General features: G+C 44.8%; 1 protein-coding gene across 1 annotated transcript in view; it reads right to left on the minus strand.

Annotated features, from left to right (window-relative positions):
• The window catches only part of Evl (Enah/Vasp-like), a 128,287-nt gene extending 105,860 nt beyond the window's left edge, over nt 1-22,427 (minus strand). The window contains exon 1 of the mRNA XM_052185094.1: nt 21,992-22,427. Coding sequence (XP_052041054.1) covers nt 21,992-21,996 — 5 coding nt within the window. The 5' untranslated portion in view covers nt 21,997-22,427. The remainder of the gene's footprint in view (nt 1-21,991) is intronic.
• Nucleotides 22,428-25,446: the final 3,019 nt, after the last annotated feature.

Consider the following 25,446-nt stretch of genomic DNA (forward strand, 5'->3'; position numbering starts at 1 on the left):
TTATCTATGGGAAGACTAGCTCCAGTGTGGGACATGATTCTATTTGGTACACATGGTTTTGTGAGTGCCTGGTCCAAATTCTTGCTACACTGAAGACAAAGTTAGAGAATCTAAATTGCTTATCTTCCTTTACCTGTTATTTATTTATTTATTTATTTATTTATTTATTTATTCATTCATTCATCCATCCATCCATCCATCCATTCATTCATCCATTCACTCATTCATTCATTCATTCATTTCTGAGACTGATTTGTAGTAGACCATGCTAGCCTTGAGCTGTATATAACCCAGGCTGGCCCTGAATTTACTACCTTTTTGCCTCAGGGATTACAGGAGTGTGTACCTCCCTGCTTGGTAAGAATATAAACTGCTAAGACTTGAACAAATCTGAGATCAGTGAAGACAGGCATTCAGGAAAATCTAATTTGAGGTTAATCATAGTGTCGATAGACCCAAGATGGAGAGATTGCCCTAAGTCTATGGAGAAGACAACTGAAGGAAAGACTATGCCAATCAAAAAGCTATAATGGGCAGAATCAGAACAAAGGCCATCCTTCTCATATCTCTTTTATAAAATAGTGGTTAAGACACTTGTTGCTCTTCCAGGGAATGATAGTTCAAATCCCAGCACCCATGTCAGGCTGCTCACAACTGTCTGTAACTCCAGCTTCAGGGAATCCAATCCAATGCACTCTTCCGACTTCTGATGACACCAGTCCGTACGCGCGCGCGTGCACGTGCACACACACACACACACACACACACACACACAAATAAAATAAAAATTTAAAGACAAGTATTAAAATAATAACAACAATAAAATAAAACGCCACTGTATTTGCATATCCCCGTGTGTATAGAAACTACATGTGACTGACATTCCTGAGGTCAAATTTACATAAAATATTTAACATCACTTTTACAGTACAGTAAGATACCCATGTGTTTATAATGCAGAAAACAGTCACTGAGTACACTGTCTCAAACATAAAATGCACAAGGCAGGCTACCAAGACAGCTCCTGGATGCTGATCTGAGTTTGGATACTGGAAGCAGGTGGAAGTGGAAGCTGAGACCTACTCCGTCAGACTACCCTCTGAGCCCGCAGCCATACCTTAGCATGTGCACACACATGAAGGTCAGGTCCAGGAAGATGGCTCAGTGAGTGAAAGCACTGGTAACGAGGCTGATCCTCGGAGCCCAGGGTAAAAGACAGCTGCAGTGGGGCCCAGAAGTTTGCGGGCCAGCTAGCCTGGAACATGCAGCGCAGCGGAAACAATGCAGAAGGTGGCACTGACTCCTGAAAGCTGTCTCTGGCTCAGAGAGCTCTGATCTTGGCTAACAAGCGCCAATGGCAACTGCATCATAGAGACAAATGATGCAAAGGGTCTCCCTTACCTCCCAGGGTTTCCTTCTCTCTAAATCTTGGTCCAGCAAATCCTTTCTGCCTTGTATTTCCTCCTATACCTTCAAACATTTTCCTTTAAATCTTTCCTTGTTATTAGAGTAGCCCAAACAGAATATATCATTCTTATAATCCAATCCTTTAAGTCAGAGGACACACACACACACACACTGAATTAGGGGACAATTTCCTTGCATAATTCTTTATAATTCATTATAGCTTTTCCTATTTGGTCTCCACCATTTTTCTGGGGAGTTTATACACAAGTCAAGAGTGGATAAAGCACCTGGGAGATGGGAAGATGGACCTGGAATCACCTTGACAGAAAGTCATGAGATCCTAATTAACATAAACAATCCAAATGTCAAGTATTCTAAAATCTGACCACTTTACTACTGAAGTGGGGATGGAGAGTTCCACTAAAGATGGGGGAAGGAGGAAGAAAAGAAAAGACTGGAGGATGATTCAGCAGCTAAAGTGTTTACTATTCTTACAGAGGGCTCAAGAACTAAGCTCTGTTTCCAGCACCCACCCTGGGCAGCTCACTACCTATAATTCCAGCTCCAGAGGGATCTGATGCCTATGGCCTCCACAGGGAATAGGACATACCTACCTACATACATACATGTAATTAAAAATAAAAATCGATCCTTTTATTTATGGAATCCATTTATTTATGGAATTTCAGTTGCCTATTTCTTTACCTCCTTTCCCCTTCCCGGACTTGCACTGGATTTAGAGGTGGGCCAACACAGAGCATAGGCTGGTACTACCACACAGTCCTGCCTGTTATCTAAGCATCTAAGCACATTCCTCCCTTGTCAGTGTGGAGCAGAAAATGAGGCAGAAGTCAGGCATTGAACAATGTAAGAATTAAGAAGGCAAATGCACAAAGGAAGGGAGCCAAAACTAAAGCTCTAAGATAAGAAATCTGGACCCCACCACTCTACTTGCCAGTTAGCCTGAGGTCCTCCCCGAGCGACCTCTGAAGTCTTGTATATCTGAAAACTGAGGACTTAGGAAACTAGTCAACACACATATGAGCACTTACCACGTCTGAGTTGCTCCAATGATAAGGGCTAAGGCTACAATGCTGGATAAATCAGGAATAGGCTTGACCTCGGGCTAGTTCAGTAGTCCTCAATTCTGGTTGCACATTTAAGTGCCTGGAGACTTATGAATGCATAACCCTAGATTAATTAGATACCTAAAGTAGGGCCCTGAGGGGTCAGGAGGAAGAAAGGCCTTTTCAAGTATTTCTGTTGTAGTATGAATGAAATTTATGAAATTAGTTTATTAATCTATCCTATGGTTTTTTTAATTAGACTTATTCATTTTATTTTGAGTGCTTTGCCTATATGTATGTATGTGTACTGCACGAGTGCTTGATGCCCAGGAAAGTTAGGAGAGGACTTTGGATCCCTTGAAGTAAGGTTACAGACAGTAGTTGTGAGCCGCCATGTGGGTGCTGGGAACTAAGTCCAAGTCATCTGCAAGAGAGTTACTGTTCTTAACGGCTGAAGCATCTCCCTAGGTGCCCTTGGATAGTTCGGTAAATATGCTTCCCTGCTAGTTTGTTTGGTTTTTGTGATGGTTCTTGGCTGTCAATTTGACTACATCGAAAAGAACTAAAACCTAAGTAGCTGGGTATACCTGTCAGGGATTTTTTTCCTAAATTAAATCATTGAAAGTGGGAAGATAAACCTTTAATCTGGGGTTTAACAGCTTCTGCTGGAAGCCTATCTAAAGGACATAGGGGAAGGAAGCTTGTTGTCGTTCTGCCTGGCAAGGCCATTCCTTCAAAAGCACTGGAGTCTACATCTTCTGGATTCCAGCACATACTGAAGACCAGTTGAGACATCCACTCTGATAGACTGAATAACTTCTAGATTAGCTGTCCTATTCTAATTAATGAATCCCATATATACATACACACAGATACATGTATATGTATATATGTATATGTATTTGTATATGTATACATGCATGCATGCCCTGGAAGAGAATCTTCTCTCCAGTAGCTACAGAGCTTAAGTTGCAAAGATCAAACCAAAGCCCTCATTATAAGATTGTCTGAATTACAGCAAAAATTCAAGGCCCTGCCTTGGAGGGTGTTAGTGTTTAACCAGTATTAATCAGTAAAGAATGGGATCCTGTAACTGGTGATGGAGATATCTGAGAAGTCTGTATTGAAGCTGAGACCTTTGAACCCTCAGATTCTCAAGGGTTTATCTCACCAGAGAAAGTAGTCTCTCCATCCTCAACAGAAGATGTACTCACAACCCTATCCCCTGAAATAGTACCTATTTTACCTTTAACTGTGGACATTAATTCTTCATTGTCTGCTAAACCAGCAGTGATTTTCTTTGGAGATGCCAGGCTAGACAACACTGCCCTTGGGGTCCAAAAATCGTTGCCTCTAGATCTATAACCAGACTGAAAACTAAGCAGGCTCCTGGGAAGAGGGATAGAAAGAGTTGTCCATGAAGAGGTACGTTATACTACCAAAGAGTTAATGACTTTGCTAATTTGTTCTAGCAGAAGTCTGGAGAACACATGTGGGAATGGATTTTAAGAGTATAGGATAATGGTGAAAGGAACATAAAACTGGACCAGGCTGAGTTTATTGACATAAGCCACTAAGTAACGATTCTGGGTATAATATGAAAGCTCTTATAGTTTATTTTTAAAAGTTGTCAAGTTTGTTTGAATGGTTGCTGAGCATTCATCCAAAGAGGGTCTACTTGAAAAGGAGTTGGAGATGCCTGATATCCCTTGACTTAGTGTTGAAGGGATTTTAAGGCTTAGGGAAATTGCAATGCTAGAGTAGTCACACTGTATAAAACCTAATCCTCCACAATGGGAAGGCCAAAAGACATGGCTTTCATTACTCCAGCAAGATGCAAACTGGTGAGAGGGGCACCGGCACATTTGGCAAGCATTGTTGCTCTCCGTTGGATAAATGAAATGCAGTGGGTTTATTTGGTAGTAGTGGCCCATGGCAGCAGTGAGTCAGCAAAGTCAAAGTGTCTGTAATTATCATGATGGGCAGCATAGACAAGGCAATGTCCATAATGGGCAGCACAGGCAAAGTGATTCTTATGAGGCAGGACTCATATGGACCTTTGGTACTAGCTAATCAATTACAGTGTTTCCAGGCATGGAAGAGATAAGAATGCTACTGTTTCAGGTAGTGGTAGTCCATATCTTTCATTCTAACACTCAGGAGGCAAAGGCAGGCAGATCTCTTAAATTTGAGGCCATCATGGTCTATGGAGCAAGTTCTAGGGCAACCTGGACTATATGGGCTACATAGAGAACTCCTGTCTCAGAAAAACAAAACCAAAAAGCTACAATTATTTTTCTTTGATCTGTGTAAGTGGAAATACTCAAACAAATGAATGAAAGGCTATGTTGGATCATGGTAAAAGGGAATCTTGACCCATGAATCAATTTCCAAACTTGAGCCAGTTTGCTGACCCAGAACCCCTTGAATGAAGTGACGGCCAGGTTACCCTAAGAAAGGAACTTGATAGAATACTTAAGAGTTTTACTATTGGCCTTTCTTCAGTTCCTCTACAGCCTTTTACAAAGGTAACTATACACGGTGGCTCTCCACTTAGAGTAGGGGCTTATGCAGGTCAGGTGATTAAGGATGTTTGGCTCAAGTTAGACTCACAGTATGTCCAGTGGGTCCCTGAACCTATCCTGTGGTAATTTCCCCGGTCCTGGAACGTATAATTGGAATAGTTATACTTAGAAGTTGGCAGGATTCTCACATTGGTTTCCTGACCTGTGGAGTGAGGGCTATTATGGTTGAAAAGACTACGTGGAAGCCTTTAGAGCTGCCTCTGCCAGGGAAAATTATGAAACAAAAACAGTATCATATCCCTGGGGGAAACTGCAGAAACTAGTGCCACCATCAAGGACATGAAAGAAGCAGGGGTAATGGTTCCCACCGCATGTCCCTTTAACTCTTCTATCTGGTCAGTGCAGAAGACAGGTGGATCATGCAGAATAATAGGTGACTATCAAAAACTCAATCAAGTAGTGACTCTAACTGCAGCTTTCATACCTGAGCAGGAGGTAGCAAAAACTTTGGACACTGGTAATATATGTATACCAGAGGATGGGAAATAAATCCAAAGAAAATTCAAGGGCCTTCTACCACAATGAAATTCTTAGAAGTCCAGTACTATGTGGCATGCAGAGATACTCCTTCTAAGGTGAAGGATCAGTTATTGCCCTGGACCCTCCCACAACCAAGAAAGAAGCACAATGTTTGATGGGCCTATTGAATCCTGAAGACAGCACGTTCCTCACTTAGGTGTGTTACACCAGTCCATATATCAAGTGATATATGGTAGCTTTGTGTAGGGCCTGGAACAGAAAGAAACCTCTTCAACAGGGCCAGGCTGCTGTGAAGGCTGCTCTCCCACTTGGAGTATATGATCCAGCAGGCCCAATGGCACTTAAGGTGCCAGTGGCAAAAAGGGATGTTGTTTGTAGCCTTTGGCAGGCCTATAGGTAAATCACAGAAGAGACCTTTGAGAATTTGGACAAGACTCTACTATCATCTGCAGACAACTATTGTCCCGTAAGAGACTACTCTTGACCAGCTACTATTAGGCCTTAGTGGAAACTAAACATGTGACAATGGGTCACCAAGTTATCATGTGACCTGAGCTGCCCATCATGAGCTGAGAGCTATGTGTCCCACCAAGTCATAAAGTAGGATATGCACAGCAGCAACCCATTATCGAATGGAAGTAATATACATGTGATTGGGCCTGGAGGCACAAGCAAATTACATGAAGAAGTCCTACTCCCACTACAAAGCCATCTGCTGTCGAGTATGCTCTTATAGCCTCCTGGGTGTGCTCTATGATTGGTTAATGGTAAAAGAAACAACCAGGGCCTGGTTTACTGACAGTTCTGCATGGTATACATGCACCAACAACTGGACAGCTGCAGCATTACAATCCCTTTCTGGGACAGCAATGAAAGATAGCAGCAAAAGGACATTTTCACAGTGGGCAGAACTTGGGGCAGTATACACAGTATTAGTCTGTTTGGAAGGAGAAGTGGCCAGATGTCCGATTCTTCACTGATTCATGGGATATAGCTAATGGATTAACTAGATGGTCAAGGATAGGAAAGAGCATGACTGGAAAATTGGTGAGAAAGACATCTGGGGAAAAAAACATGTGGACCAGTCTATCCAAATGGGTGAAGGATGTGACGATGCTATGTTCCATGTAAATGCTCACCAAAAGGTGACTCCAGTAGAGGGGGAGTTCAATAGTCAAGTAAATAGGACAATCAGCCTCTTTCCCAGGCCATTCCAGCCATTGTTCAATGGGCCCATAAATAAAGTAGCTATGGTGACAGAGATGGAGGCTATGTGAGGGCCTGACATGGACTTCCACTCACTAAAGCTGACCTGGCTACAGCTGCTACTGAATGCCAGATCTGCCAACAGCAAAGACCAATACTAAGCCCCAGATATGGCACTATTCCCCAGAGTGTCTAGCCAGCAACCTATTGGTAGGTTGCCTATACTGGACCACTTCTGTGGAAAGGACAACACTTTGTCCTTACTGAAATAGATACATACTTATTCTGGTTATTTGCCTTTCCTATACATAATGATTCTCCCAAAACTATCATCCATAAACTTTCAAAATGTTTTATCCATCATCATGGTGTTCCACACAGTATTTCTTCCGACTAAAGAACTCACTTCAAAGCCAGAGAATAAGACAATGGGACCATGATCATGGAATCCACTGCTCTTACCATGTTCTCCACCATTCTGAAGCAGCTGGCCTGACAGAAAGATGAAATGGCCTTTTGAAGACATATTTAAATTATCAGTTATGTAGCAGCAATGTAGTGGGCAGGCCAGCTTTCTCTAGAAGGTGATATATGCTTTGAGTCAGAGTCCAATATATGGTATGATTTCTCCCATAGTCAGGACCAAGGGGTGGAAAGGGAATAGTTCTATTCACTATCATTCCTAGTGACCCACTATGAAAAACTTTGCTTCCTATTCTGCAACCTTAAGTTCTACTGGCCTAAAAGCTTTGGTTGTAGAGTGGGAAATGTTCCTGCCTGGAGCCACAACAAACATCCTACTGAACTGGAAGCTCAGACTTCCCCTTGGCCCCTTTGTTTATGATGCTCTTAAGTCAACAGGCTAAGAAAGGAATAACACACCAGTGTTGGGAGGGGTAATCCATCCAGATTACCAAGGGAAAACTGGATTGCTTCTCCACAATGGAGGTAAGAAAGATTATGTCTGGAGTGCAGGAGACCCTTTAGGGCAGTGGTTCTCAGGCTTCCTAACGCTGCAACACCTTGCAACACCTGAATACAGTTCCTTGTGTTGTGGTGACCCCAACCATAAAATTACTTTCATTGTAATTTTGCCAGTTATGAATTATAATATAAATATCTGTGTTTTCCAATGGTCTTAGGTGACCTCTGTGAAAGGGTCATTTGACAACTCTCTTGGTGCTATCATGTCCTGTGATTAAAGTTTGTGGGAAATCACAACAACCTAATCCAAGCAGGATAACCAACAGTACTAACCCTTCAGGGTTGAAGATATGGGCATCCCCTATGAAAATGTCAACATTTGTTTGAGGCTCTTGCAGAAGGTGGAGAAAATACAAAATGAGTAGTTATGAATACCAGCTAAGGCCATGCAACCAATTGCGAGGACAAAGATTACAATTGACATGAGTGTTTCTGTCATATTTTGTTAAGAATCAATTTGAATAGATACTTGATTTCCTCAATTTCTTTATCATGTAATACAATATCAATTAAGAGAATATCAGAGGTTGTCATTTTAAGTTTGAGATACTAAAAGAATGCCCCTCAAGGGGCATCACCACCTATTCAAATTTTTAATGCCTTTGCTATTGTATGTTGGATAGTTATGTCAGGCACTTTCCTAGTCACTGTTGTATTGCTGTGAAGAGACACCACAACCACGGCAACTCTTACAACAAGAGAGCATTTAATTGGGGCTTGCTTACAGTTCCACAAGTTTAGTTCATTATTCTCATGCAAGAAACATGGCAGCACACCGGAAGACATGGTGGCTAAGAGTACAGCATCTGGATCTGAAGACAGCAGGAAAAGGGAGCCACTGGGCCTGGTTTGGTGAGCTCCTTCACCACACTCACATCCACCCCAAAACAGGGTTTCTCTGTCTAGTCTGGATGCCCTGTAACTCACTGTAGACCTGAACCTGGTCTCAAAGATCTACCTGGTTCTGGTGCTGGGACTAAAGGTATGTACCTTTTTGGGAGGTGGGGACTGGGCTTTTGAAAACCAAAGGCCACCACTAGTGACACACTTCCTCCAACAAGGCTATACCTACTACAACAAGGCCACACTTTCTAATCCCTCTCAAGTAGTGCCACTCCCTAACATTCAAAATATGAGCTAATGAGGGTCATTCCTATTCAAACCACCACAGGTGTAATTATAATCTGGTTATTATTTTATTTGGAAAGGATGACATAAGGAGATATGGGTGTGTCAAAGTGACAAGGGGTGGGCATGATGCTATTCTTGGTTGCCAACTTGACCACATCTGCAATTAACTAAAACCCAAGCAACTGAGTACATTGGTGAGGGATTTTTTTTTAATAAACCATTTGAAGAGGGGAAGATCCACTTTTAATCTTGATGTTTTTGAAGCGGGAAGATATACCTTGAATTGATATCTTTTGAGATACAAAGACACACCTTTAATTCCGGCTACACCCTCTGCTGCCGGCCTATATAAAAGACAAGGAAAGGAAGCCTGCTCTCTGTGCCAGCTGGCAAACCCGTTCCTACACTGCATTGTAGCCTGGTTCTTTGGGATTCCAGTGTATACTGAAGACCAGCTGAGACATCCAGCTTCATGACCTGAATAGTCACTGGATCCCTGTCAGAGGAATAACAGTACTAAGCCTACAAAATATTCAAACCAACTCAAAGTTTCTTTATTTAAAAGTCAGGCATTAATATCAGCACCAAAATAAATACCTGTAATAAAGACCTGTGAAGAGAATGGAAAATCCAGAAACAAGTTCGACTGATTATTATAACAAAAACAAAACTCCAAACACTGGCAGTAAATGGACTTTCTAAGGAGTAGTCCTTGGGTACCTAAACAACAGGTGGAAAAGGACAATGTTGAATCCATTTTCTCAACCAGGTGTCAAATTCCAAATGGACCAGAGACTTAACCGTCTGAATAAAACCATGTACACAAGCACATGCATTAAAAATTAAACAAAATGGTGGACTTCCATCTAGGAGTATAAAGAGTTTACTGGCTATGTTTAAAAACTGGGAAGCAATGACTAAAAGGACTAAAAAATGAAAAATGAAGAATAATAAACAAGTGCTTACAAGAGCCCACTCCTGGCTCTCTGCTGTGGCCCCAGTAAGATGTATCGGCAGACTCCAGTGGTTAGTGTGCTGGGGGCTCCCTCTGATGAGTAGGGTAGGAGCTCTGCATACCACTTGCCCTTCTTCTGAGCTCTCAGAGCCTACAGGACTGGGCATCATAGTATCATCTTCCTCCACATTCTCTCACTACGCCTTGATCTCAGGTTCAACCTTTTGGAAAACACACCCAAAACACTGTGGACAAAATAAAGTGCTATTTTTCTAATATGCGTTAACATAAATATATAACAACATTTCAAAAACACTGCTCAGTGTAGCATCGCCGTACATATGGACAGTGCATCACAGTGTCCACGGAGAGTCGATATGAATGAAGGGGAGTTATGGTATGACTGTGAATGTGTCTCACAGGTTTGTATACTGAACCTTTGGTCCTCAGCTGCTGCAGGTATATTTTTAGTCCTGGAAACTAAGGAGGTAGGGCCAAGCTGGAAAGACCTCACTGCAGGCATGTCCCTAGAGATAGTATCTTGTCCCCAAGACCCTCTTCCTTTATGTCTGCCTCCTTCTCAAATCCTATCTACATGCTCCCATCCCCATGAGCTTCTGCACATTTGCAAAGGGCCAACAACCCTCTAAAACTAAAGAACTTTCCTGCCCCTGGAAGGTCCCCCTGCCTGCCACTCCCTTACAATGCACTCAGTAATTGTTGATGATTTACAATAACAACAACAACAACAACAAACCCAAAAGTTGTTTTCCCCCTACTCTGAACATCAGTTTTCTTTCCTTACATTGTTTCTGTGAGGTATTGGTCACTGTGAGAAAAGCAGCACATAAGGGAAAGAGGGAGCTAGCAGCAAAGAAACAAGGAGTATGACCTGAGCAGGTAAGCCCGTGGCCAGTCTAGTGTCTGCCCTCAGAGGAACAGAGGAACTCAGCACTTCACCTCTCCATCTCCCTCGTCTCCGAATGTACAATCCCAGACAAATCACTGGGAAAACTTCAGACAAAATGCAATGAACAGGACTCCTTTAACAGAGCCCACAGTGCGCCTCCAAAGCAGTCAAGGTGAATGAAGGAAAGGAAAAGCCTGGGGTGAAGAGACAGTTCAGCAGTCAAGAGCACAGGGCACTCACTCTTCCAGAGGATCTGAGCACCCATGTCAGATAGCTCAAAACCTTCTCCAACTCCAGTCAATCCACACCTCTAGCCTCGACAGGCACCCACACACATGTGCACAAACACAGAAACACACAAACTCATAATTAAATTTTTTAAATAAATCTTTAAAAAACAAAAATGAACATGTGATAGACTTCTAGCCTAAGGAACATAAAAAGCACACCAAGCACAAAGCAAAGGGAAGGTGAATGAACAGAGGCTTCAGCTAACAATGCTTCAGCAGCCACTGTCACTAATGCACTAATGCTGGAGCACTGAGCAGGGAGGCGTACGTGGAACTGGACAATCCTTCAGCAGTCTCCTGCAAAGCTGAACTCCTATGACGTTAGAATCCTTCTCTCCCCACTCTTCCTACAGTAGGGGACCTGGGATCTCCATCTGGAATGACACACACAGCCTCCTTTGCTTCTAATGATTCCCACGCACAGGAAAGTTAAGGAACAGCTGGGATATTGAGTGTTACAGTCCGTACAAAGGGAATAATGGGGAAAATCCACCATGTCATCAGACAAATTCCTCATGGCAGCAGTATGACAACAGACAAAGGCACTGCCACCCAGCAATGCATTCATTCTCTAAGCACAATGAAAACAGCTTGCGTCTCCAAGCCAATGTCTACCAATTGACGTGGTTGTCTGCAATATCATTAATTAGGAGAACCCAAGCCAAGCTGAATGATGCCATGGTAAACTATCCACTGTAGTTGTATGTGTTAGTGCCAGTGCTTGCAAAGCATCTACCAGAACCAGGCACAGTGGTAGGTTCTATGGAGCCAACAGATATCAAAAGAGGTGCAACTTCTGCCTTTGTAAAGCCTGAGATGTTACAGGGCAAACTTAAGTATTAAAAACATTTATATACGAAAAAACACAGGACAATCCAAAGGCAATTAACAAGGAAGGTCCTTCATTCAGGCTACAGGGCAAGGACCACTTTCATATGGAAAGAACATATGAGCTTTAAATTGTTTTTGAAGGAGGCAGGAAGTGGTGGTGGTGCCGGGAACCAAAGCTAAGGACACTACAGAGCTAAACCCCAGCTCCAGATTTGAAGGCTAAGAAATTAGCAAGGTGACAGCGGCAAGACTTGGACCGCCTGTGTGATTCAGTTCACCAGGCTGTTTCTGGCCTAAGGGTTCTTTCCGAGAGAGGCTGATGAAAACAGTGACCACGGCTCCACAGGAGCTGCAGTGTGGTGGGCAAGACACAGAATGTGTACAGGAGAGGAGGGGGTAGAACCTTTGAAGACCAGGCCCAGGGCAGACCCATCAGGCAAACGACAGTAGGTGTGAAAAGGCTGCCTAAACACCAGGCTTGTATAGATCAACTGTCTATGGTCTCTGGAAGACGCTGAGGAGGCATGTGCGGAGCTATACAGAAGCAAGCCTCACAGGAAGAGTAAGAGGCACACGCTGACTCCTGTCTCTTGCTGGGCATGCTTTTTGTGAGTTTTAGAGCTAAATGTGCTCAGCTGCCATATGTATTCTTTAATCTGTACTTTTGGTACCATTATCTTCAATTCCCATAAACAAGATTTCCTGTTTTACCTTTAAGAGTCGCCTCACTTGACTTTTACAGAACATGCCCCTGACTTACTTTTAGAGCTGACGTATCTATCACAAATGGTGGCACACACCTTCCGGAATCCCAGCATTCAGGAAGCTAAGGAAGGAGGACTATGAATTTCAGGACAGTCTATGTAACAACAACAAGCCAAGGACAGGAGCTGTAGCTTAGTGACAGACTGCTTATCTGCTTATCTAATATGTGCAAAACCTGGGTTTGTCCCCAGCACAGAAATTCAATAAGTAAACTAATAGATATTGAGGAAGCAATAACAACTTTTGTTTCTACCCCGTTATCACACACAAAGGACATTATATTGTGGCCGGACAAAAGGTCAGAATATCTGAAATTGGAATCATTCTACATTTTCCAGGAATTATTGCCTTCACAGAAGAAACTGTGAAGGAACAGGATATATATATATCACAGACGAGAATATTTAGTATGTTCTCATCTGATGTCACAAAACCCTAGGAAGTGAGGCTGTCAGACTTATATTGCATTTGTAAATGGGTGACCATACAAGTTAAATTACTTGTTCAGTATGAGTTAGCTGCTAGGCAGCAGCTTGGGGAAAATCCAAGGCTGTCTAACTAAATCAAGGGCTACTTAAAGAATATGGGGATAAATTAAACCCAGACTTATAAATACAAACACAGTTTGATTTGTTCACATAGCCCTATAGACAAGGGCACTGTACCTTCATGTTTAACACCCACAGAAGAACTGGGAACAGGGCTCCCCACCTCTGGTGGACAGATGGAACTACGCCATTCTAAGCCTAGACTCCTTCCTTCCCTCACTCGCCCGCCCCTTCTTATGACTTAGCATCTTTAATCATTTGACTGTGTCATGCTTGTATATGATTAACTTCAGGCCTCTTCACTCCCTCTTGCTCAGCCTCACTCTTCCCACCTTCTCCCACAGAAACCCCTGAAACCCCGAAATCATTCTCCACAGCAAGCTCCCCTCCTGGTTTTCATGTTTTGTGTGTATGTGACTCCGAATTGAAAAGGGGCTGCCTACAGGAGCATGGGTAGGAGGCTATCTACTAGAACATGGCAACAACATATCTGAGGCACACCAATGAAAAATACACCCCTTCCCCTAGCCACCATAGCTGTCCCACAGAGAGGAGTGGAGTCTTGTGAGCCCTTCCCCATTCTAGGATGGAATGTTGTTGGCCGCAGACTTTTACAGGTCTTATGCAGGTCATCGGAGGTGTTTGAGTGTGCATCAGTCATGCCATGCCCAGAAGACATCATTTCAAAGCACGTCTCCCCGACCTCTGGCCCTTACCTTCTTTCTGTGATGTTCCCTGAGCCTTGGGAGGTAGGGAGTTTGTGCATGAGTGTGTGTGTGTGTGTGTGTGTGTGTATCCATGTGTAAGCATGTACATATCAGTGTGTGAGTGTGTGTGTGTGTGACTGATGTCCCATTTAGGGCCAAGCACTGTCATCACTTATGGTCTTGGCTTTGGCCAGTTGTGGTCTCTGCATTAACCGATGTTGTCACCTGACAAGCAGATGCTTCTCTGATCTCTCTTTCTACCTTACCTTTGCCCTTTCTCTGTTTTGAGAGAGAACTTCTAACTTAACCCTCTGGGATTAAGTTTGCTTTCCCAGCCTTATCTTCTTCTCTCATTTAAACTTAATGTTCTGGTAGTATATAGACAGTCCTTAAAATGGTCACCCTCCTTGGCACAACAGCCCAGGTGCTAACTTACCTGAGGTGCACACAGACACTCATCTCAGGGCTACGTACAATGACGAGGCTGTGAAGTCAGGCATTCTAGCCTGGGCTCTGGTAAACCCTGGTGTGCTGTGTGAACTTCAGCTACTACAAACATTCCTGTAAAAGATTTAAGGAAGGGAAGAGAATGCATTTGTCAGGGGTAAGATACCTGACAGGCAATGTGCTGGACCACCAGGCTTAGTCAAATGTTATGCCTATCCACCGCTAACTTTTTAAATGACTCTGTAAATGTAGCCCAGACTGAACTCAAACTCATTCCTGCTTCAGCCCCAGTGCTGGTTGGAAGGGAGTGGGCACCACGCACAGCTGTAGTGCTGACTTTTGTTGTCTTCTTTATTCCTGCTTTCAGATTCTCCACATTCAACATATACATTTAAACCAGAAAAAAAAATATTTTTCAAAAGGTTAAAAAAAATTTTCACTAGAAAATGACTTCTGGGCTGGAAAGATGGCTTAGTGGTTAAGAGCACTGACTGCTCTTCCAGAGATCCTGAGTTCAATTCCCAGCAACCACACGGTGGCTCACAACCATCTGTAATGGGATTCAATGACCTCTTCTGGTGTGTCTGAAGACAGCTACAGTATACTCATATAAATAAAATGAATAAATCGTTAAAAAAAAAAGAAAGAAAAAAAAATGACTTCTGTGTAGGTGATTCTCTTACACTACGAAGGACAGACCTCTATTTACAACTGTTTCAGGGGGTTGCAAGGTCGTTGGCTGGAGGTGCTCTGTTCTAAGCTACTATGGATCTGAGTGCAGCATTTAGGACCTACCCACAACTCAAGAGACTCTTCACTAAGTGTAGAGACTATTGTAGTGTTTCTCAAACTTTGTGTACAAATTCCCCTGAGAAGAAACTCCCAAAGGAAACAACGTTGGTTAATTTATGTCTCATGTCTATAAAAGTACATGAGCAAAATAAAAATATAGATTAAATCAAACAAAGCCAGCACAATTCAGTGACAATACTTTTGTGGGTCTCTGACTGATTTTTGACTTCTGATTGAAGTTGTAGTGCTTACGGTAGAATCTGGGGACTATCATAAGCTGGGTAAACCCTTTACCACTGAACTACATGCCCAGAAGTGACATTAGTTTAATAGAAGAATGCTACTGCTCAAAATTAAAATCACTGTCCATAAAGTAAAATGACATTAGCCCTAAATCACACACACACACACACACACACACACACACACACACACACACACACACACGAGACACAAGAGGGAGGGAGGGAGGGAGGGAGGGAGGGAGGGACGGAGGGAGGGAGGGAGGGAGGGAGAGAGGGAGAGAGGGAGAGAGGGAGAGAGGGAGAGAGGGAGAGAGGGAGAGGGGGAGAGGGAGAGAGGGAGAGAGGGAGAGAGAGAGAGAGAGAGACCCTGAAACTGGCCTATGCCCTTTACAACTGATCTTAACAATATGGCAAAACCATCTAGGCAATGCTTGTCTACCCTCCACCTACCTACCTGTCCATGTTAGAGAGAAGGCCAATGGTGATGAATGAACGAGGCTGTGCATCTTATGCTGTGCTCTGCTATAATCGGGATTCTACATGACACACACTGGCACAGCATGCTGCTGGATCACTTGAGATCTTTCCCAACACATACAGACCTGCTCATGTGCCTTCTCCATGCAAAGCTGGCCCTGGCCGAGGCAGGTAAGCTTTCTGAGGATTACAGGATCCTCACTTCTTCAGACAGTGCAGCTGCGGGCAATGGCTCGCTTACACTGACATTCAATCCAAGAGTACCCTCTTGTTCTGTAGTCATTTCCTCTGAATTGAAACAGCCCCTCATAGAAGGATATTCCTGAGAATCAGCAAAGTCACTCAGGAGGCTGGGAAAGACTGAACAAAGCACTTCCCAGATTATACAAGGAGTAGACAACCACTGGGACTGAGAAGGCCCCGGGGTAGGGCTGCCTTCAAGTTATATGGAGAACTCCAGTGATGCAGTTGCCCATGTCACTTATGTCCTGTTCACAGCCCCTGATAGACTCCTTGGGTCACCTAACTGGAATTAGGTAGAATCACTTTGGTCTGTCATTGGTTCCCTTGGAAGTATAAATAGGCATTTACTCATATCTCCCCAGAAAACTGCATAATCGCTGATATCCCCACCACAATAATTACTGCTACAGTCAAGTACCTGGCCAGGAATTCTGAAGAAAACAAAAACCCCACCCAATTAATGGTGCAAATTTCTAGATGAAACCCCCAAGTGTAAAAGTGATGGAAAAACACATTAGGATAATGATTCAATGCCATAAGAATATTAAAGTTCTACATATTAAGTAAGATAAGAGGGAGAGTGGGAAATGTTTACAGAAGACAAGGTTGCCAACAGACAAACAACTAAAGCATATAAGCAAGAGGAGTCAGGGGATGCTTTAATAAAGAGAACAAAAGTTACCCTGCAAATCTCTACAAGTCTTTCAGGAGTGAGGACTAGCTGGGCAGTCTTGAGGACTTAGTCCTTGGCCTATAGGAGTTGACGAAGCCAGTATCAGAACCCAGTTACAAGGAGGTCAAGGGAAGAGGACTGCAAACTTGAGGACAGCTTGAGATACAGAGGTCCAGGTCAGCCTTGGTCACATAGCAAGATGCTGTTTCAGAAAGCCAAACCCAACCACACAAAAAAGAACTGAATGAATCTGGAGGACACTCTGTTCCTGCAGAGTGAGGGAAATCCCCACACCTTAGAGGTCACAAAAGCCTTCTTTTTTTTAATCTTGTAAATTGTTTTATTTCTGAGATGCAGGTCTCACAATGTTGTCTAGTGTGACTTCAAACTCCTCTGCTCAAATGACCCCCTCACCTCAGACGCTGGAAGACACAGGTGATCCCCACCTGGCTCCTGTATACTGATAACTGGGAGGTAAAAGTGGAGGAGAGACAGTTCATATCCCTATACTTAAAAAAAAAAAAAAATGGGCTGGTTATTTGGTTATATTAATTAGAGATGGCTCAGCAGTTAAGAGCACTGACTGCTCTTCCGAAGGTCCTGAATTCAAATCCTAGCAACCACATGGTGACTCACAACCATCCTTAATGAGATCTGATACCCTCTTCTGGGGTGTCTGAAGACAGCTACAGTGTACCTCTATATAATAAATAAATATTTAAAAAAATAAATAAGTAACCAAATCAAATCAACAGACAAAAGGAACCCTGTACTATTTGCAAAAACCAAATACTTCAGCCCCAAAATGTTACAGATGTCCAGCCATCAGTATTTTCAACAATGAAAACAATTTAAATTAATTTAAAACCGTGTTTAAAATGGATTGTAAAGAGGAGAAAGAATAAAAGAATAAGCAACTCCTCCTGGAAGTCATTTTAAGAACTTATATTTCTATGATCTGCCTTCTTACTCTACTGAGAATTGTACTATTCTGGTCAAACACTGCAGATTCTCTTCAGGAAGACCCCATGAAAAAATGAGTCTTTACCAAATAAACAACTAAAGAAACCACAGGAGAAATAAACAAGCATGAAATAAGAAATTACCCCACCCACCCACCCACCCTCCCCCCCCCCCCCCGCCGCCCAAATCCTTGATTTATACTCCTGAGTAGAAATGACAATTCTTAAATTAATTATATATTAAGGAGTCCAAGTTTGTTTTGTTTTGTTCAATGACACAAGAACATTTAACAAACTACTAGCAACTAGACAACTGGATGCCACTGGGACAAGCAGACGACTGTTGCTATTCTCCACAGCTTCCATTACTCGACAGCATAAATCCCCAGAACTGAATTTGACTTGAAGTATCCCTCAAAATGCAAAAACCAAGTGATTTTGTTTCTGATAACTGTGGATTAAGTAAATCAGAAGAATCCACTAACTGACAGAGCCATAAACACCAGGCAACAGATTACAAATGCTTGCTTAGAGCCACTGTAGTAGTTTGTCAAAGACTGAGAAGGTTTGTGTGCTGGTTTGTCAATCTGACACAACTAAAGTCACCTGGAAAGAGGGAACCTCGGATGAGGAACTGCCTCCATCAGACGGCCTGTAGGTAAATCTGCGGGCCCAGCCCACTGTGGGCAGTGCCACCTCTGGACAGGTGGTCCTGGCTCTATTAGGAAGCAGCTGAGCCATGGGAGGCAAGCCAGTAAGCAGTGGTGGTCTCTGCTTCAGTTCCAGACTCCAGGTTCCTGTTGGCTCCCCTGACAATGGACTCTAACCTGAAAGCCAAATAAGTCTCCAGTTGCTTTTGATCAGAATGTTTTATCACAGCAAAGCAAACTAGTACAGAACTTCCCTAAAAGCAGTAGGTGATTCTGAGAAGAATGTCAAGGCTTGGTCTGGGGTGGTGGGGCGCTAAGGTGTTAGTGACGAGCAGTCACTAGGGCGGAAGGATGAACAGAACAGGCTGCTCCTCCTATGGAAGGAAACTCAGATCAGAAACATTTCAGTCCCTGAAACTGGACCAAGGAGACCCCACAGGGGAGCAAACGCGAATTACCTCTAGGGGACAAGAGCCTCATCTTCTGCCTCAAACTTCTTGTAAAAACAATTTATGGCCAGCACATATTTTAGGAGGAAGAGGAGGAGGAGAAGACAACGACTAGGCACACAAGCGGCAACAACATTCATGAAATCAACACAAAAAGCCCTGGAAATGACTCAGGACGGACGCTGGGTATCAAACACAGACGACATCATTGTGCATTTGGAGAGATAAAAGACAAGGCTGAAAAGCTGAGCAGATAACTGGGAATTAAAAAAGACAGCCAGACTGTGACTTGAAAGATGCAGTGACTGAGTTACAACTGCAATGGATAGTTTCAACAACGGTTTCTATGAAGCAGAAGAGATGAGTAAAGAGATATCCAAAAAGAAGAATGGAGAGGTCAATAAAAAGGGTAAAGGAAGAAAGAGAAATAGGTATCTATAAAATGGTCCACATAAATAACTTCAGTCCTAGAGCAAATGTAAGAGAAAACAGGTAAAAGCAGTCCTAACAGTTGGTGTGGGAAAAGCTAATGAAACATACAAATCCATAGATTCAAAAAGCCGTATGACCAGCACTCAGGAGGCAGAGAGAGATAGACCTGAGTTTGAGGCCAGCCTGGTCTACAGAGCAAGTTCCAAGATAGCCAAGGAAGAACCCGTCTCGGACTAGAAGAGGAGGAGGAGGAGGAGGAGGAGGAGGAGGAGGAGGAGGAGGAGGAGGAGGAAATAAAAGGCATAGGAACCCAACTATAAAGATAAACACACAGGAGACAGATATTAAGCAGGGCTGTACACTTGCCATCCCAGCTCTTAGGAGGCTGAGCACAGAGGAGTTGAAACCAGCCTGGGTTACAGTGTGACCCCCCCCCCCCCATCTCAAAACAAAACAATAAACCAAAAACCAAGAAGCAGACAAAGAAAGAACTACTCTCATAACATGTGGAACATGTTATATAACCTAACAAATGACTCCTCAACAGGAACAGTCAAGTTAGACTACAAGACAGCTTTAAAAGCTATTAAGCAAGGGAAGTCCTGAGTTCTGAAACTAATCAATGAAGAGAATTCTTTTAAGTGGAGGAAAAGGTTCTAATGGGAATGGCTGCAGAAGTCTGTGGACAGTCTAGAAACCAATGAACTGCCTGCTTTCATGGATGCTTTGTGGTACAAGTTACATCTCAGTGAAATTGTTTATAAACCAGAAGAAGGTGAGGGATAAACATTTTCAAACAAAGTCTAACAATCTGTGCCAGCAGAATCTACATTAAAAAATACTCAAGGGACCAGGCTGGCAGTGTACAGTCATAATCCCAGCAGAAAGGAAGGTGGTGAGTTCCGGGTCAGCCTGAGCCACTGTGGTCCTGGCCAGCCTGAGACCGTGCTCAGAAACAACAAAAACAAAGACGGAGGAGATGGTTCCGAGGATACACTGTTTGCCATGCAAGAATGAACGAGGTCTCTCCACATAACCCATATAAAAGTAGGTGGGTGTGGCAGCTCCCCCCCCCCCCCCAATTCTGTTAGAAGGAGACAGGGCCACAGATGGTTAGTGGCCAGCTGTGGGTTCAACTGAGAGACGCTGTCTCAATGAAGAAATTGGAAAGCAACTCCCGATGCCAACCTCAAGCTTGGGTGTGCCCCCTCAAAACATGTATGCACACATGCACACAAACACATAAAAGATGTATCAAACAAAAGCTTTGGAATTCAATCAGTGGATGCATGCAAGACCCTTGGTCTGATATACCCAACACTGCGACAGGCAGAAAGACAGCCGCTAAAAGATGTTCTTCAGACAGACAGAAATGACCCCAAAAGGAGGACTGGAAGGTGACAAAGGTGGCATTTCAGTTGATGGAAATGGTGATCTTGGTGAACAGTGAGGACTACATCATGCTAGGTAAAAGTAAAACATAACTCCTTTTTCATGTAACCAAAAACCAGTTCCAGGTGGACGACATTATTTCATATGAAAAGCAAAATATTAAGATTTCTTCAAAATGTTAGCAAGCTATCTTCTTCACTTAGGAACAGGAAACTCTACCAGTCAGGAAGAAGCTAAACTGGACAATATTTAAGCAGACACTTTATAAAACACAAACACAAACAAACAAAAATGCCAAGCAAGCACAAATGGACAATCAGCCTCTTTAGTCAACCAGAAACTGCAAATTAAAACCCTGAAAGAATGTCACTTTATACTCACCAGAATGGCTAAATTTTCACACAGACAATACCAAGGGGTGTCAGGGATTTTAAACAAGGGCTATTAAATGCTTTAAATGCTTTCTGGTATAAACTACCATGATAACATGATTTTGGGAATTTAGTTCTATCAACTATGACAAAAGATGCACATGTTTTTATGTAAATAAAAAACCAACTTACTTGTGGGTAGGTAAAATATCTACTCAATAAAAAAGGATTGCTTTGGGGGCACACTAGCATATTCACTGCAACATTAATGGCCAAAAGCTACAAACAACTCAAATGGAAAAAGTGTGTGCTATCTATACTATGCAGGACAGTGGATAATAGAAACATGATGGACGAACTTCAGAAATACCTTTGATGAAAGAAGGCAAACACGAAAATTACATAGCGCACTATTTGATTTACACAGTTCACAAAACAGGTGAAACCGAATCTACAATTGGACATTACAGTGTTTAAGAAAGATGTGTCTAGAAGATAAAAATTCCACAGAATTAAAAAAAAAAAAAAAACGGGATTCGCTGCCATGTGCCCCGCCCCGCCCCCCACCCCAGAAAGCAGGCTAAGGTTAGTCTGGAAAGGAAGGCTGGGTGCAGCCAATGAAGAGGGCACGTGAGTTGCTGGGTGTTTGACAAGGTTCTGGCTGAATGGCACCTCAAAAGCCGTAGCTTTTGGGGTTACACACTCTGCGGGGTTGCAAGAGAAAGAAGGGGACAGGTCAAAAGAGAAAGGTGAAGAGGAGAGCGCCCTGATGGAGAAGAGCTACAGATGGCAAAGTGAGCAGGACCGCCGGTGCGGCGCGCGCAGCGGGAAGGCACCGCAAGGCGGGCGCGGCCTCCCGCGGACCCCGCGGCCTGGGCGTCTTCTGGTGCTCCGGCCGCCGGCTCAGGGCTCCCGGACCGCCTCGATGCTGGGGCATCCCGCCCTCCACGCCGGGCGCTCGAGGCCTCGCTGCGCTCGAGGCCCCGACTCACCTCATCGTGGCTGCCGGGCGGGCACGGGGCCGGGGATGAAGGCGCGGCGCGACGGGGCGCTAGCGGGGCAGCCGGCCCCGGGCGCGGCGGCTCCGCGTCTGGCTGGGCTGCAGGCGGCGAAGGGGGCTCATCTTCTCCGGCGGGCGCCCGGGCCGCTAGCTGCGAGGCAGCGCGGCCGCGGCGGCGGCGGCGGCGGCGACTGACAGCTGGGCCCCGGCCCCTGCCATCTTGGCGGGCGCGCGTGCCCGGGCCGGCGCGTGCGCGTGCCGCCCGTCCGCCGACGGGCCGGGGGAGGGGGCGAGCGGCGGGGTCTCGCGGGCGGGAGCGAGCGCGCGCGTCCGCCTGTGACTCGGGGCGGCGGCCGGAGGATGGGGTGTGGGGTGCACGCGGGGCGGAGGGCCCCTCCGCCCGCTGAGGGGACTGCGCGCGCCGACGCCCCTCGGTCGGCGGCCGCGGAGGGAATGGGCGCGCGCCACAGCGAAGCTCCACACAAAAGGCGCGGGGCTCCTCCGTCCGCGCCTCTAAGAGGGCGGAGCGTGAGGGGGCGGGACAGGGGTGTGGCCCAGGTCCGGAGGGGCGGGGCGAACCTTTGCAGAAAGCGTGGCTGGGCAATCGGGCCTGGGGGGCAAGACAGGGGCGTGGCCTAAGGTCCCAAAGGAGAAAGTGTAGCTTAGAGGAACAGGTTTACTTGGTGAGTTCCAGGACCTTGTGTGCAAGAGGCCGGGGCAACCTTGGCGGGAAAACTTCCGGATCTTAGGTCTAGGAGAGGTCTGGAGGAAGGGATTAGTAGGGAGAAACAAAACGGAGCTCCTCCGAAAGGCTTGGAGGGTGGTGGGGCGGCCTGGGGCCCGGGTTTGGGCGTTGACCTGGAGCTCGGTGGGCGGAGACCTCACAGAATCCCTGGTGGTGGAGAAGCTGTAAAGAGAAGGGCAGGTGGAGAGGAGAAGCTTAGGGCCAAGGGTGTGATTTGTGAGACAGGCTGAGAGGGGAGAGTGCCAAGTGGCACGTGGAGCCCTACTGAACCGGCTTTCCAGTGCATTCAGGACAGCATTATGGGCTGAAAGTTGCAACCTTAACCGGCTTCCTTGATCTGCAGTACTGTTAGCATTGCCTGAGGTTATAGTCCTCCTAACCTCATCTGTTCCCTTCTTCCCGGGATCTAGATTGGTCTCTTTGTTACAGAAGGGCTTTGTTACATCCTAGAAGTTATGAAAATAATCAAGTCTCAGGCCACCAAAGGCATTCGCAGTGTCCTCAGGAAAGTCCTGGTTGCTGCATACTTTGATGCCAGCCAGGCATTGTGCCCTTCCTGCATGTGGCCACCAGTCTCCAAGTGTCTGCCCCTGGGGTCTAACAAGTTGTTGCCATTCTGTGACCTGGAGGGAATAATCAGTTGGTGGGTTTGCTGTAAAGATACCGTCTGTCCTTTGCACCCCACACTAGAATCACTGACACTGAGGAGAAACCATTTTTCAAAGCCAAGGAAGGGCAGCCTCCAGAAACAAATCTTTTTGAGGTCACATGTATAAAAAAAAAGTTAACGTTTTGTAACATTTTGTATCAGAAGAGTGGGAAACACAAAGTCCTTTTACTTCCAAGAAATAAACCCGTGGTCCTGCTTTGTTAGAGGCTGGCTTCAAACGGCTAGCTGTTAGGGAAAGGGGAAGGGCAGGTGGTGATAGGGAGAAATGTGAGTCCCTTTCAGAGTCCTGCTGTTTCCTACTGGCCTTGGTACTTCAACCGATTCTCAGCAGCGTGTAAAGTGAGCTTTAGGATTCCCACCTATTGGATGAGGAGATCAGAGAGGTTTGAACATGTTTGGCATTGACTATGGGCCTTCACCTTTGCAGGCACCATAGGACTGGTTTAGACAAAGATCAGCATCCTCCACTGGAAGCAGAATACAGCAGAGGACGGGAGTGGCCCCTGCCTTGCCCCGCCCTTCCTGCAGCTCACGGAGCCCTCTGATGAAAGAAACAGACTGCAGAGACCTCCTGAGGACCCGGGCTGCTGACTTTAGGAATTCACTGAGTATTGTGGGGACAATGGCTTTCCCTTTCTCAGAATGCTATCCCCTTATCTGTGGAAGTACTTGCAGTGGTTGGCAGGAAAGACCAACAAAGGGTGCTGTGTTCAGTTCTGGCAAGAAATAAAAATTACCTTTGATCCATTTTGCTCTCACAAAATGGAGTTTGTGGTTTTACTCCTCACTTAAGTTCTTCAGCACCTCATGTGATTCTCCTTTAGATTATGTTGCACAGCTTAAAGAGACAGTTCCTATACCTTGGCCTTACAGCCCCACTTGGGAAGATCCCAAGACAGGAAATATTTGATAGGAAGCTGGATCGGTGGGCTGGGAGGGAACCTAGGTTAGCTGTCCTGCAGGCTCTGTGGGCCTTGAGAAGAGGCTGAAGCTCACGGCTGTTACAGTCCTGCCTGGAGCTAAGCTAAGAGTTCCTACCATCTAAGAAGATAATGCCAGCTACATTCCTTGGATAGACTGACTGGTCCGAAACTCTGGAGGAGCCTTGTCTTTGTTTTGGTTTTTTTTTTTTTTTTTTTTTTTTTTTGGTGTTTTTTGTTTGTTTGTTTGTTTGAGACAGGGTTTTGTAGCCCTGGCTGTCCTGGAACTCACTCTGTAGACCAGGCTGGCCTCGAACTCAGAAATCTGCCTGCCTCTGCCTTCTGAATGCTGGGATTAAAGGTATGCAAACCACTGCCTAGCTTGTTTTTGTTTTTGTTTTGGGGAGCTTTGTCATGATGTTTTAAAGTGTTTCCCCGAAGAGTATATTTTAGGAACTTAGTGTCCAATGCAACAGCATGGGACCTCAGAGGGAGACACTGGGCCACAGGGCTCACTGCCCTCAGGAGTAGCTTAATGATTAAGTTCAAAGGGCTGGAGGTGCTAAGTGAGTATTCATATGTAGCAAATTGAATGTCTTCCCCCACTGAGCCCTGTTGCCAACCTAAGAAGGTACTGAGAGAGAGCAACCTGAGAATAAGAAATACTTCTTGTCACCCAATATTCAGGAAATTAATTAGAGGCAGTCAAGTAATAATAAAGCAGAAGAGTTGCTGTTCTAGGATAAAAACTTGGCACAGTTTTCTGTTATCAGCTCCAAAACAAAGCTGTCACCTCAAAGGGAATAAGAGTCTATTCTAGAGCCAAATATGAGTGACCATGGCTGGGGGACACAGATTTACCCCAAATACCATGCTTCAACGTGGTAACAGCTTCAAAAAGGTTTTAGAGTTGCAAAAAAGGGCTGGAGAGATGGCTCGGCGGTTAAGAACACCAGCTGCTCCTCCAGAGGACCAGGTTCAATCCCCAGCACCCACGTGGCAGCTCACAACTGTCTGTAACTCCAGTTCAGGGGATCGGACACCCTTGCACAGACATACATGCAGACAAAACACCAATGCACATAAGTGTGTGTGTGTGTGTGTACACATAA

The sequence above is a fragment of the Apodemus sylvaticus genome, chromosome 6 (genome assembly GCF_947179515.1).
Source record: "Apodemus sylvaticus chromosome 6, mApoSyl1.1, whole genome shotgun sequence".
Taxonomy (NCBI): Eukaryota; Metazoa; Chordata; class Mammalia; order Rodentia; family Muridae; genus Apodemus; species Apodemus sylvaticus.